Raw genomic sequence first — 15,188 nt, forward strand, 5'->3', positions numbered from 1 at the left:
ACGGATTCAATTCCAAATTCTAGCTATCTTTAATTATTGGTTACAGGTAAAAAATCCATTTAACAACTTTTGTACGTCATAAGAAGTCAGAATTAATTATAAAAATGTCATGCAATAAGCCAAATGTCAAATACCAGAAATGGAAATGAAACAATTTCACCTAGAGGCACCTATGTCCCAGCTACTGCTGCTAATGGCTTTATGTTTGTGTAATTATATCAGTTTATAAAGTAGGTTAACATTTTAGTCAATGACGAATATCTCTTTCATCTCTCCATTGGAAAAGGCAAAAATAAACATCGGGATGAGTCATCAGATACGTCAGATAAATCGAGAAAGCATCTTGTATCTAAAAAGGCTTATCTGAAGTCTTTCTTCCAAGATTAGATCAGGATTAAATTTAGACACTAGCAGGAAAGAGGGATGCAAGAACTGTTTTGAACTCAGTGACCTGAATAGTCTCTTATTTTAAACTGAATCATCTGCATCCTTCTGATAAATAAACCTTTGAGTAACATATTTTCTGATCATTTAGTGTGGGTCTGTGGAGCTTTTTGTACTTTGCGCTGACCTCTCTCTCACTATTTCTCTCTGCTGTGTCACCATCTGTGTCCCAAAATGACTCCTCTCTCACCAAACAGCACCCACTGGTTCCTTCTCCATCCTGCCAACGCCTAGGACAGCACGGCTCTGGAACGAACCATGATGACACTGTCGCAGACTGCGTGTCGCAGAGCTGAGAAAATGGAGTTAAAATGTGATTTACTTTCAATAAAAACCTGTTATAATGATTTTATCTCGCAAAGTTTGAAAACGTCTGTGTTCAGTTTTAGGGATTTGGATTTGGTGTTTTTCTTTGACACTGAGATGGTAAACCGAACAATCATGGCAAATAAAACATTTGAGGACTTAACCTGTGGAAACACAAAACAACATCTCTTCTGTTATATTCTTCACGATGTTCTATAGACTAAAAGGATTCAAAAGGAAATAGTTCAGTAGATTGTAAATTAAAGACCTGATGAAAACCTAAAATATTGTATTATAGATTAATCTGTTTCAGGTCATAATTCAAGTTTTGAAGCTGCTCATAGAGCCAGGATTTGACGCCTTTTTAACAAAAATATTTGATGTCAAGATGTCAGCATGTTTGTATGTATAACTACAGTTTAAGAAGAACATTAAACAGAAGGAATTTCTACTTTACCATTTCATTAATTAGATCACTAACGTCGGACTCGTGTCAAATCCTAACGTTGGGCTGATGTCAGATCCCGACGTTGGGCAGATGTCAGCGACGTTGACGACCTCTGGATTTACGTCACAAAAAAAGATGACTAACAACGATGAGAGAATGCTAATCTTTTTAGTCAGAAGCTTTGGTTCTTTTCCTGACGTTGGGCGGACGTCAGATCCCGACGTTGACGATTGCTGGATTTACATCACAAAGAAAAGATGACTGACAACGATGAGTGAATGCTAATCTTTTTAGTCAGAAGCTTTGGTTCCTTTCTGCCAAGAAAATCTAGTCATACATATAAACTTGGTAGCTTTAAGTTATGATGATATGATGCCTTTCAGGAAATTGTTACAACATGTGTGCTTGTAAACAGTTTAGTGTCAAAGTATGATGTTTCATCTCTAAATATATTGCTGAGCTACTTGTAAAATATTTGCTGGCAACTGATTATCTGAATTTATATTAAACCAATGCAAAAGAGGCCTGTTCTTTTTTTGAGCTTTACTTCTTTGCAGCCACAAGTGTCCATTACATTAATGTTAAAGTCCATGAAAAATGTGGTTCTAATTCTTACATCTTTGTCAGAAAATAAAGCGTAGCTGAAGGATAGCACAGCATAGATATGATCTCAAAGTTGGATGAGAGATACAGCTGATCTTTCATACATTAAATACCCTGTTACCTGTTCTCTTGGGCCAATCAGAGAGGAGCTCTGTAATCAGAGCTAGATTGACTGTGCATCTTCCTCTCAGCCTAGACCCAGTGGTTCTCAACTCCTCTAGCCTCAGGACCCACCACCAACTCCTCTGGGAAAAAATAGTGACCCAAATATCTGGTATTTTTCGACAGAAAATTGTGCAGTTTGGACCTCAGTTGGTACAAATCAAGAGACAGAAGCAATAAACGGAACTAAAGAAACATGTTTAAAAACAGCTTGACAGACAGTTTTCTTTTCCCAGGCACACATTTGCAACCATCTGCGACCCACCAGTTCAGAACCACTGGCCTAGACATCAACATTTATCAAATAATCTACATTTTGGCATTGGAGACGGTATGCTCCATAACATAAGGATTTAACTTTTTTACATAAGGAAGAATTTTTTTTTGGCAGCACTCTTTTTTTGTAAGCAGATATAGTGAAATGCTGTCCATATGAGGGTGATTGATTGGTCACAAGAAAGGCTGCTAGTCGAGATTTTAAGAAATAATCCACTGAATGAATTGATCCCCAAGTATGATAGGATAATTGTTTTTTGAGAAATGGACAGGACGGATACAAACATCATCATATAAACTGTAGACACATTGTGGTTTTAATCTTATTAGTTAAGTGATTCTGCTATGTAGCAACTATTAGTCAAATAGCACCAAATTTATAACAGCCACTCGTCATATCTTTGTATTTCCACCAAATATGGGAGCAATAACACAAAGTGTTGAGCAGATATGCCATTTTCTGTAACATTTGCTTCTGGTGTCTCTCATTACATTTGAGCAAGCTTTGAGGTCCTCTTGTGGCAAAACTGTGAAAAAGTGGAAAATAACTTGTTTCAGAGGTTTTTTGTACACAAATAGGTGACAATTTCTCAAAATCAGTTGGAGATGTAAGATGAAAATAGATATGGACTGCAACTTATTGTGTCCTCAGCAATACAGCCAGAAAGTGTGAAGTTAGTCTGATGAGCGGTTGTCCTGAAAATTGAAGGACATACAGATATTCTGCCTTTTACAGTTTGATAAACCAGCATGTGCGCTTGACATCAGTTCACATTATATGTGATTGGTATAACACAAGACTTGTGTGCAAGTGTGCATCAGAATGTCTTGAAACTGTGAAACGCTCATACACAGAATGACTAAAACATTAAATGCAGATGTAAAAAAAAAAAAACAGGATTCATTTTTTGTTCACCATTTATTGTCTATAGTAACATGCATACTTGCTTACAGTTGGTTTTAGTGTGCATTACACAGTTTTATTTTGTTCCCTTGTCTATGTTATATTACCCCAAATGTACTTTACAGGCTTCCTTACCAAAAGTTTTACAACATGATTCATTTCTCACATTTTCAACACATAATGAAGTACTCTCACAAGCCAGTCGCCAAAGATACAAAAGATGTGGTCGATATTAAATCTCGGTCTCTGGTGACTTTTGCCTCCCAGATTTGATAATTATGGGCAAGAATTTCCAAAGTGGAAATGTTTGACAGAGCCAGCACGGATAACCGATAAAATCCCAGGTTTAACAGTCACAGCTTTACATTCTTTGAAGTTGAAAGGTCTCGAAGTGCTTGGATTTGAAAATGCTGACCATCTTTCAAGAAGGGATATACTGTTATCGACGGGTATTTTTTTTACATTTTCCGAGTAACATTTGGCCCAGGTCTGTGCCAGATCCACATTCTAGCTGCTCATTGTGCTTCTCTCTCTTGGCCCAATTCTACATATTCTCATGGTGGCTATTTTTCCTCAGATATCATACTATTGGTGGGAAGCTCAAAAGCCGCGTTAGAGAACGGCTAGTTGTATTACAGACTATAACTTCTCTTCATTTATAATGAAGTCATGAATATATACCACACCAAGTTAAATCAAACTTACTCTACAACTCATACGCCTTTGGAGACAACAGCTAACACTAGAGTCCAACCACTTCCTAGCTAATATTAACATTTGATAGTGTTACACAGCACGATAGTTCAGTTAAAGTTAAACAAGATGATGATTTTTCTGAGATATTTATGGTCTTGGTCTCGATCCCTAAATGTCTTGCTCTTTTCAGTCAACACTTGTTAAAGGTAATGTAAGCTAGCTAGAAGTAATGTTAGCTAACAGTAGTGTTAGCGAGCCAAATGTTGTGCTAGCCAATGATTGGTTATTGCAGTAGATTACGTTAGCTGTGGTGGATTAGATTTCAGTAGATGACTTGATGGATTTAGATTTTACTATTATTACTTTATAGTTTTTCAACCTGGACTACAGCGATACAACATGTGTAACACTATCTGAGCTTCCCATCCCAAGTGTGATGTAAGAGGAAAAATGGCCGCCAATGCAAACATGGTACATTGCCAAAATCTTATACCAAACAATAATCTCTATTGTCCACTCTCCAAAGTTGTGCAGCTGTTAGGCGAAGCATTCCTCAACCATTGTGCGGTATTTATGTACAACAACTAAATAACAGGTTCTCAGTCATATCCCTTTGAGAATCATTTCTGTACTGAACTAATATTCAAAGGTTGACATCTGAATCACACAATATTCACGCATTCAAACCATCTGAGTCACACCGGCTGCCATCTTGGTTTCGTTATTAAAACTAACATGATAATTTGCGAATTTCGATTGATTTTTTATAAAGTTGGGTCAAACTGTTTAAGAAAAAAAAAGATTATCTTTACAGCTCAATTGTTTACTCGTCTATGTTTAATTGTAAAGCAGGCTGGAGATACATTGTCCCTGTTAATAAGTGCCACACTCACCTCATAATGGATGAAACCAGGACTAATTTCATTTTCTTTGGAGCAGGATATTTATTTATGTGTAACTAGATCATTTAATTGGGCTTCCAAATAAATACACTCAGTATAAGGAATCCTTCTTCCTCATAAATGGACAAAGAAATCACTGCTGACGTCAACCAATGAAACAATATCAGTTAATGTCTTTCTGTACTGTGTCCTGTTAGGGGGTCACGCTACACTTGACAAAAGTCTTTTCACCGAAGAAAAACTAAAAAGATAATCCGTGTTACACTGGACAGACAGACAAACTAACATCATCATCTACTTGAATCCTGTTTTTATTGGGATAGTTTGAAAGTGCTTTGGCTCGGGATTAAATTCAGAAAACGTGGATCTCTTTAAAAAGAGTGGATCTCTTTTTCTTTTTTGGGGGCGACTTTTCTGACATGTGCACAACTTCTTTATCATGAACGTCGATCCTGGCCTCGAGTAGAACCCCTCCCCTCCCCCCACCACCCCCAAAATAAACCAAATTGCACAACTCACTGCAGCACATTTCAAAAGTAAAACCACATTATAAAAACACTACAGTCCAATCAGCTCATACCGAGAATTAGCCAAACCTATACTGAAAAGAGAGATAGATAATATACCGTATATTACTGTTGCAAGTCTCCTACACTTATAGTATTTATAGTCCAGGGGCTGCGTTCACAAAGCCTCCACGGACAGCAGTGCAGATCCAGGGTCGCGTATGACAGAGTGGACGTGAACTTTGACCCCGGGTCTAGTTGAGGAGCTTTGTGAGTGCATGTCCAGTGCTGTTAAGTGTGGAAGCATTTATATTAAGACCAATACCACAGCACACAGTCACTGGCTGAAATGTTAAGCTTCTGATTAATTATGAAAGAAAACCTTCAAAATAAAATATGAAACAAACCATAAAATAATGGCAGAAGCTCGCTCACTTGCTTTGTTTGTTCAATGCTGTGATATGGAGGCTGAATGATGATCGATCACGGAACTTTAACAAGCTCGGTTTAACAAATAAAACAGCTTAAATCTGGGAGGGTTGTGTCTTTTCTCACAGTTAAACGATGGATCTTTGTCAGAGGGAGATCACACTGTTAAATAATGAGTTCCAGGTCTACACTGGCATGGAGAGAGTTTGGCCTTCCAGTCGATTATTCCAAAACGACGAGAGAACCAGCATCACATTTCTCTCTGTACACACCTATTATTCCACTTGACATCACATTTAGGAGTAAATCTTAAAAAAAAGAAGTGGCCGACTATGACAGTTGTCCTGTTAACTAACTTCCAAACATTGATGTTGCTGTGTGCAGGAAACTGAAATGTTGGTTCACGTGCATCGTCTTTGATAAATAAATTTAAAAAAACACTTTAAAAATACATTTTTCAAACATTTTCAATCGTCATACTGGAGCATTTTAAAAGCTCTTAGTAATGATTTTTTCTCACACATTGCATATAATTCCCTTATTATAGTTTATTATGTGTTTTCTTGAAAAAGTCTGTTTGATTTCAATACGACGCGTTACACGAAGGATCCAACCAAATTTTAAATTATTATTTTTATTTTATTAACAATTCAAATGTGGTTTGGGATTTTATTGTGTTTATCTTATTTTAAATAATTGTTGGGGTTTTTATGCCTTCATAAGGACAGTAGATAGAGAAGGAAAGTGGAATTAGAGAATGGGGAATGATTGAGTTTAGAATCGAACCTGGGTCCAAAGCCTCTGTACATTGGGTGTGCAACACAACCGCTAGGCTATCAAGCACCCCACTGTGTCGTCTTCTGTATTAAATTATTTTTGAAGAAACACTGTTCACTGTTTTACAGTGTATGTAGCTACAACTTGTGATGTAGCAGTACAAATAGGTGAGATGATTTTCTAAAATTCTAAGTAGTTGTGAAGGTTATTTCCTAACTTTTCTTTGATTATTGAAGAAAAGTAATCAGATTCAAACTTCTAGCCTATCAAGCTAGGTACCTCTGCAGGTACAGTTAGCCAGCAGGCTGCATAGTCATCCGTTACAGGCAGTTCACACTATACTATAGAGATCATTTTGGTGCTGATTCCACTGTCTCACGTCTGTTAAAGTGACCAATAAACCAAACTCTCACAGCGCCAGTGCAGCCTTTAAAGACGCGTGCACATGTTTCTTAAACAGGCACGGCCCGGCGAGGCAGCGTGATCCTCTAAGGAGCTATTCGTCCCTGATTTCCCTGACTTGTTTTCATAAATTCTCTCTCAACATTTTGGCAGATAAGTTAAGATTGCACGATCATTATTATTTTTTTTTCTTGTGCTATATCAAGTGTTTTGTAAACACATTAAGCCCTACTCCCTAGGGGGTCCACCCACCTACACTTTGAGATCATGTAATAGTGCTAATAATTATCACTCAAATACGTAGGGGGGAGAAGTTGGTGCGTTTGTTTGTTCACAGCTGAGTGTTAGTGGTTAACGATGAGCAGACGGGGGCGGGTGTAGCGCTGTACACACTGGGTGGTTAGACACACGGATCTTAAGGGTTTCAGTTGTCGTAAAGGCGTCGTCAGGGGCAACAAAGCGGGGCTAAATTCACAGCCTGTTGCTGTACAAGTCTTGAATGTTCAAAATGCAGCACAATGGGGATGTCAGCATGTGTGTGATGGTATGAATGATTTCATTCTTTAGATTTTTTTAAATTGAAATATTAATCATTACACCCTTCATTTTTCGACCCCAGTGTCTGAAGGTTTCTCTACTCGGTTTCCCTGTCCCCCCCCTCACCCACCAAGCACCCAACACCCCCCCGTCCCCCCCGTCTTTTTCCTGCTCGTTCGAATATCTTTTAGTCGGACCACTCGTTCTCGTCGAGCTCGGAGTCGTCGTCGGACTCGCTGTACTCCACAGCGATGCGGCGGGACAGGATGGTGGCCACGTCGTTGCCGACGGGCTCCCTCTTGGCCTCCTGCTCCCTCTGCTCCTGCACCTTTCTCAGCTGGATACCTGGAGGAGACGAAGGAAGGGTGGGAGGATGGGGGGGGGGGGGGGGGATGGAGGGGGGGAGCAGGGCCGTGAGTAGAAGTTCTGGGGACCCGGGCAAAATGTTCCTCCCAGGGGGGGGTCATGTGTAATGTTCTTTTTTTTAATGTTTAACTTGCAGCATATGGTTGGAATTTGTATTTCATTTAGTCAAATTTAATAAAAATAAAATAAAATCTCTTTTGCAGTTTTTTTTTAGGTGTTTTACGTTCTTGATGTACAAAAATGTTTTCCTTTTGTAATTTCTTTCATAATGTAAATACAGAGGGCCATAAGGTGATGACCCACCTTCAAACTCACACATAAATATTCATTGAGAACGTCCTTTTACAAATAGCATGAAACTGCTAATTTGCTAATTTAAAAGTAGGTAAATGGAATAACCAGGACTTAAGATTTTAAATTATGATAAAAAGATAAATAAATAGTTCTTACAGTGTCAAAATAAACTTCAGCTTGAGCTTTTAAAAAGACGTACCTAACAACACACTTACCTCTACGTATGGCAGCCAGCAGGTCGGAGCGGGCGTCGCTCATCGGGATCATCCCCAGCATGGTGGACTTCCTCGCCGCGGGCCCCGCATCCCCCGCTGCGTGAGGCGACGACGGGTGAGCGTGGAATCCAGTGGGGACTCCGGGCGGAGGAGGCGGAGGAGCGGCAGGGGGCGCGCCGGAGGGAGGGTGGGCGGGGGAGGGCACGTAGTTGGCCGGGGGAGGGGGAGGGGAAGGGGAGTAGGGGCGGGAGAGGGCAGAGGATGTCGGCGGGACAGCAGAGGCGGCGGCGGCGGCGGCGTTGGGAGGGACCGCGGCGGAGTCGAAGGCAGTCTGGGCGGAGGGGATGGTAGGAGGGGGTGGGGGAGGGGCAGGTGGGATATAATACTCGGGGATGGTGGAGGGTTGGCCGCTGGTGGGAGAGAAAAGATGGCGGATTATAGAGCTTCCCTTTCTGCCCGTCATCCTTACGTTGAGCTAAGCTAACCGTGTCACAACAAAACAAATAATCTCATTTCCAATATATCCAAACAATTACTTGATCCTCTTTATTGGCCGGGGGCGGGGCTATAAAATAACTCAGCGTTGGAGTTTAGGGTTCATCAGTTATTTTCCTTCAATCCTGCAAAATAATTTTCTTTAATTTTACTCGATTCTTATTTTTCTTATGCATCACACATTGGAGTAACTTTCCTCTTTTCTCTAACATTCTCGTGTCCCCAAGATTCAAATGAAGTACACGACAGAGGGATATGAACTGTGTAAAGGGTAAATGTGTATTTTTAGAAGTCTCAGATCTCTTGTTTTATGGGGTTTTTGGGTCCTCGGAGGAGTCACGAAGAGACATTTCGAAAAAGGTGAGACAAATCCAATTTGAAATTCAAAGCAGCAGCTGGTGACATTAGCCTGGCCTTTCTCGTTTCAACACTACGTTACATTTTTGTCATTCTGTCATCGGCAAAAAGAGCGCACCCACCGACTGAACACCTTTCCAGATGATTAAGATTTGAGCCTTAGTTGGAAACACTTTAGTTTTCTGAATAAACCAAAAGTACTGCGATGAAACTGATCATCTTAAACACTTGTTGACATTCAGGTATGTAATTATTAAACCTACCCGTGCGCTGCCCGGTAATCCTTAACAGACTGCTGCCTCGGCCCGTTAACCGTCGGATCTCCACCGGCCTGGACCCCGTGTCCTGACGGGGTCCTGCCCAACGAGGCCGCATGCCGCCCTCCTGCCGCGGGCCCCGCTGCTCCGGGGGGCTGGTTGGCCGGCCTGAGTCCTCGGTCCAGGGACTGAGTCTGGGCCGCAGCGCTGAGGTGGTCTCTGGCTTGGAGGTCGGCGGGGTGGACGGTGCCGGGGGCCTGGTTGGGGGGGTGGCTGGGGCTGGCTGGATAAGAATCTGACGCCATTGACCTGAACAAAGAAGGGTGTTAAGTTGAAAGCTGTGTGAGTAAGAAGTGATAAGGATAAGGAATTAATTTTCTTTTGTGATAAATATAAGATAATACTTTATTAGTCAGGAAGAAATCTGGTGCTAGATTTTTCTTTATCCTCATATTCTGTTTTTTTTGCATGAATCTCTGTGTTCCTGTAGCAGGAATCAAGTTGCCTCTTAAGCGTTCAATATTATTGTTATTATTATTTTTTCTCATGGTCCACTGCACAGCTCCTACATGTCACCTTTTGTGTTTCTTATTTTTTATATTTTACCTTTTTAAATTCAATTTTATATATTGTAATATCTTGTTTAGCACCAATACACCAAGTCAAATTCCTTGTATGTGTAAATGTACTTGGCAATAAAAACCAGATTCTGATTCTGATTCTCTCAAAAGGCTGGATATCACATTTACATTAATGTGTTTTAAATCAGTTTAACCAGAAGAGGGCAGCAAAGAGCTTTAAAGAAAACAGTGGGTCGGTGTGTTTAGCTCATGTCTTCATTCATGTTTACAGATGTGTGCTTAAAAAATGTGTATTAGGTGGTTGTGTAACACTATAAGCGGTTTATACTGTACCAATACTATTTATAGATTTTCAAGGCTTATATAAAATACTAAAAGTCACTCAAGTCTCAAGTAATTCTTTTAGTTCATCCACATGTAGAAACAATAACCTCCAAAAAAAAAAAAAAACAATCCTCAAAATGTGACTGCTTCTGTGGATACAAATTCAAATGAATGTCAAAGACGTCCCTGGAGAGGCTTGTTGTCAGGTTGTGTCAAGGTGACAGGACGTTTGTTTACCTGCTGTCAGGGGACAGGGAGCCTTCTGAGGACATGCCATGGTAGGGGGATGGGGTGAGCCTGGCGTCTGGTCTGAACTCTTTGTCGTAAGCCAGGACGTTCCACTCCTGGCGTCTGTTACGAGCCTTACGCACCTTTGGAAGTAAAACACAGGAAGTGTGCATTTCTGTTTTTATGATACAGGTTACCCACTCGTGTGAAAGTAACTTCTTCAAACCATGCCGGTTAACAAATGCATGACAAAAGAGACTGTGTCATAGTTTATACTGAAGGAAGTAAAATTGGTTAAAAGGTCCATCCATCCATCTACCAACTTCCTGTCTGTCTGTTGGTCAATCCGTCCATCTCGATGTTAATGGCCGTTGGAGACTGGCTCACTTACTTGACACTGAATGACTTTCATAAACATTTATTGAAAACGTTTTCTAGAGTGATAAATTCTTCTGCACATTGGCACCACTACCTGCTCTTTAAATCTACTCGTGAAATCTGAGTTCATGGAGTTCTTTTACCGGCTGGCTCAGCACCAGCGTCACGTCCGTTTCTTCTTCAGGACCGTTTGCACTTCAATCAACTCTGCAATCCATACTGCTGCAGTGGTGATTAGCTCATTTGCAGCACTGATGTGCAGAGCTGAAGTAAATGACACAGATGTAGGATTAGATATGGCTCGCGTCCAAATGACTGCTATGAAGTCTGGGAGTTGGTTTCAGGTGAATGGTTAGAGCCTGCAGCCTACACAGAGGCTACGGTCATTGATGCAGCTGCAGAGGGTATGACCTCTGACCTCGGCCCTTCACTACCTGTCAGTGTTTTTTGATAATTTTGCACTATCTGCTTTTTAAACATCGCTGTACATAAATAAAGGAGGTCAACATTTTACATTCAGGTCTAATTACAGATTTTTTTCCTCAACTGTTTTTAGGTTTTTGTTTAAATCTCACATATATTTTTATCCCTGCACGAATTATGTACATTTTTAATTGCACAGTTTAAGTTTGATTCATCTAGGGGGATTCTTTAAATCTTTTTTTCAGGTTAATATATATGTATGGGAGGGGGGGGGGAGGGGGGGCGTCGGTTTTGTGGTTTAATTTGTAACAAATGTTTCATGTACGTCTTTGTAACCTGCTACTGGATGCTTTGAATTTCCCTCTGGATCAATAAAGTCTCTATCTATCTATCTATCTATTCATTAGCCGAAATAGTATGCAATGTTAAGGCAGTTTGTAATTGGTCAACAAAGCAAACAGTCAGGTTAAAGTTTGCCAAATGCTGATTTTAGACTTTGGCAAATTTACTTAGTTAATCTAAGTAAATATTAACAGAAATAATTCATGTAAATTCCCAGTTTTTGGATTCTTTACATTAAAGGTCCCATATTCTTCTTTTTTCTGGTTTTATATGCTCTTTAGTGTGTTTTCCAAGTGTCCTGTGCATGTTTAGGCACATCTATGTGCAAAAATTCAAAGTCCGCAGAAACGCGGCTTCTCCTACGTCCTCCTGTTAGCTGTAGCATTAGCCGCATGTAACGCTCGGTTCTAGCCCCCCTCGATAAAAATTTGTCAGTCCGACGTCATTGTCAGTGTGAGATCACTGATCTAAGCCCATTGGCTCGTTGTGGCAAGCCCTGCAGCTCATGTTGCACGCCCGTTAACTTCCGTAGCACGCCCACGATATGCCGTAGCCTGCGGTAGCACAGTAGTGCTAAGGTGCTAATGTTTGTGCTCCCCTCGGACGGAGCCAGTGGCTGCATTCCCAATATGGTAAAAGAGGCGGGACATTTCCGAGAACCGTGCCGAGCAACTGACCAATAACGACAGAGCGGATCGGCAGACCAATCAGAGCAGACTTGGCCCACGTGGGGTCTAACAGTGTGGGCTCAACAGAGCGTAGCTGACGGACTCAGAGCGGAGAGGGAGCAAGGAGGAGCAGTACATGAAAACAGACACTTTTTTATAACTTTAGCTATTGTGAACGTACAAAAGTAGGAACATAGATTAAATATATGAACCCCAAAAAGGGCAGAATATGACCTCTTTAAGATATAGTGAACACATCCTCACTTACCTTCTTCACCTCTCTGCCCGGGTCCTCGACCTGCTTCTGCTGCTCCTGAAACAGACACAGAGGCAGACAGAGAGAGGGATAAAAGACAGGGCAGAAAGTTGGTCACCGATCACTGGTTTCTGCAGGGCGGTGGGAGGAAACAGGACCCCATCACCAGCTCTTTTTAACCATGAAGGTAATAACTCACACTGAGCGAAACCACACACTCACACAGACTAGTCTACACATGAACACCCGGACACTACTGACACCAGAAGAATGATGGACCAAGAAAAAACGTCTGGGAACACGGCACAGGAAGCAAACCAAACACGGAGGGTTAGAGAGCAGGTGAGGTGGTGAGCGAACGCAACACACACACACACACACACACACACACACACACACACACACAGAGGGAGGGTGAGTGTCTGTGTGCTTTAGTGTTACTGGATTGGTCTGTTTGAATGATGTCTTACCTGAGTTCGTCTTAATGATTTGATTGTGTATTGTGTGTTAGAGGGGTATGTTTGGGGTAAAGTGAAAGGGCAGGTTAGGGGGGGGGTCGGGGTTATCTTACAGAGATGGACAGGGGGCTCCTGGGTGGGGCTTGTCTGGAGTGGGGCCTGTCAGGGTGGGCCGGACAGCCCTATGGAAACATGGGAGAAAGACAAGCTGGTGTGTTAAGACTGAGCAGAGGAGAAAGAGGAGGAAGGAAGGGCGGGGGGTGTTTGTCTTGGAAGGAGAAGCTACTCCTTAGTTTCAAAAGAAGAAGAAGAAGAAGAAGTAAAGTGCAGAGAAGTTTGAGCAATCCTCCTGCAGATGGTTTTCAAACCTGTTGTTGTTTTTTTTTTTTTATGAAAAAAAAAAAAATGTTTTCAGAGGGATTTTATTCTTCCAAGTTTCCAGATTGAAGGGAGGGAACAGAAAACATGTGAGCAGCATTAACTTGAACAGAAATATTGACAAATCGCAGCAAAACACATACAGCAGCAGTTGTTCAGGGGCTCCTGACTTTGAATCCAAAGGGAACAGCACTAAAATATTTAATAAATCTGTGCCAGTCTAACAGAAAACTTTGTGAAAAAAAAAAGAAATATACACTTAAATATAATATAAATCAAGTATATCCTCTGAAAATAACTCTGTGAGTCATGACTGTCTACAATGGGTGTAACACCCGAGTCCCACTGTCTGTGATGTTTTCAGAGTTTTCAGAGTCCTATCTTCACTTTGTTTACATCGCCTGGACAGCCGGCCGACTCTTCCCCTCGTGTATAAAAGTTGTTTAATTGAGGGACTAGAGAAAAGAAGAATAACATACTGTACTCACTGCTTAACTGTGTTTCTAGATCACGCTCATTTCAGGTAAATTTACATGCAGTGTGAAGATACGAGCATAATAAAGATCGCTAGCATTAGCATGCTAACACAACAATGCAGCGCGAGTTGTTTTGGTTTCATGCTGGTGCTCAAGGGCGACATCTGCTGGATCAAAAAAAATCACATATAAAGCCTTTAACAGAGAACTAACTGGAAACGACAATGTCCAGAATAATCTTTACCCTTTTGGATAAAACAAAAACTAAAGCTGGTCCAGCCCACAAGGGATCCTGCTGATGACGCTACGTTACCTGTGCGTGACGACTCTCTGCCTGCACTGCTGCACGTCTGTGATGTCCACACAGACCTTGAAAACTGATTATTTTCTTTGTGCCATGTTATCATTAGTTCTGCCATAAAGCCTATGAATACACAAAATAATAGCTGTAATATATATACACAGCAGGAGCCGTATCTTTGTATGAACATGCTTCAACCCCTTTGGATATGAATTTGTCAAACCATAATGAGCCTGTCCAAACTGCTGCTGTATCAATAACTAATTACATAACAAAGCAAAGCTCAATGGTAGGTACAGTCAAATACAAGTGCTTAAAAAATAAAATTACAGCGTAAAAAAAAAAACGACAATTAGGCAGGTAGAAACAGCAAATCAAAGCAGCAGATGAATTTCACATACTTTTCTGTCACACTTCCACACTCACATCCAGCATCCAGAACACATCTATACAATTTAATACACAAACAAGGCCAAGGCCCTCCACTCACATATCCATGTTCACGCAGATACGAGCTACAGCAGCACACGACAACACACAGCCGTACCTTCTGACGTCTCTTCTCCTTGCGTTTGTCCTCTGTGGCCTGCAGCATCTTCTCCTTCCACAGGTTGAAGAAGTAGGACGGGTCGGTGTAGAACTTCAGCGCGTCCTTTTTGTCATCCCTGCACAGAGCGGACACAAAAACCATCCACACTTAGTTTATTCAAGAGCTATTGGGAGAAACAAAACCCCAATTAAATTGATTAAATTCCCTCAGCTATTATGTAGAAACAGCAATAAGTGACTTGGTTTGTTTTTTGATAAAATGCTCCATGTACCCCAAAAACCTTCAAAAACTAGGAATTATAATCTTGATAATACAATTACACGTTTTTAAAAGCATTTGATGGATTTTGCAAACCAAGCAGATTACAATGTTTAAGATCCCTGACCTGTACGGGCTGAGGATGTTGAGCGGTGGAGGTTTGTCACCGCGATGATACATCTCCACCACAG

At 41.1% G+C, this 15,188-nt stretch overlaps 1 protein-coding gene across 3 annotated transcripts in view; it reads right to left on the reverse strand.

Annotated features, from left to right (window-relative positions):
- Positions 1-3,680: 3,680 nt before the first annotated feature.
- Positions 3,681-15,188, reverse strand: part of zgc:109889 (uncharacterized protein LOC553542 homolog) — a 42,926-nt gene continuing 31,418 nt past the window's right edge. For 2 of the 3 annotated variants that reach the window (XM_061031732.1, XM_061031731.1), the window contains exons 4-11: positions 15,125-15,188; positions 14,737-14,854; positions 13,148-13,216; positions 12,589-12,633; positions 10,519-10,652; positions 9,383-9,685; positions 8,268-8,677; positions 3,681-7,737 (exon numbers count right to left, since the gene is read on the reverse strand). The exon at positions 15,125-15,188 is cut by the window's right edge and continues 90 nt beyond it. In XM_061031732.1, the coding sequence (XP_060887715.1) occupies positions 7,580-7,737; positions 8,268-8,677; positions 9,383-9,685; positions 10,519-10,652; positions 12,589-12,633; positions 13,148-13,216; positions 14,737-14,854; positions 15,125-15,188 (1,301 nt within the window). In that variant the 3' untranslated portion in view covers positions 3,681-7,579. The remainder of the gene's footprint in view (positions 7,738-8,267; positions 8,678-9,382; positions 9,686-10,518; positions 10,653-12,588; positions 12,634-13,147; positions 13,217-14,736; positions 14,855-15,124) is intronic. The other variant, XM_061031733.1, reaches the window with a different exon arrangement.

Source organism: Labrus mixtus, chromosome 23 (genome assembly GCF_963584025.1).
Source record: "Labrus mixtus chromosome 23, fLabMix1.1, whole genome shotgun sequence".
Lineage (NCBI taxonomy): Eukaryota > Metazoa > Chordata > Actinopteri > Labriformes > Labridae > Labrus > Labrus mixtus.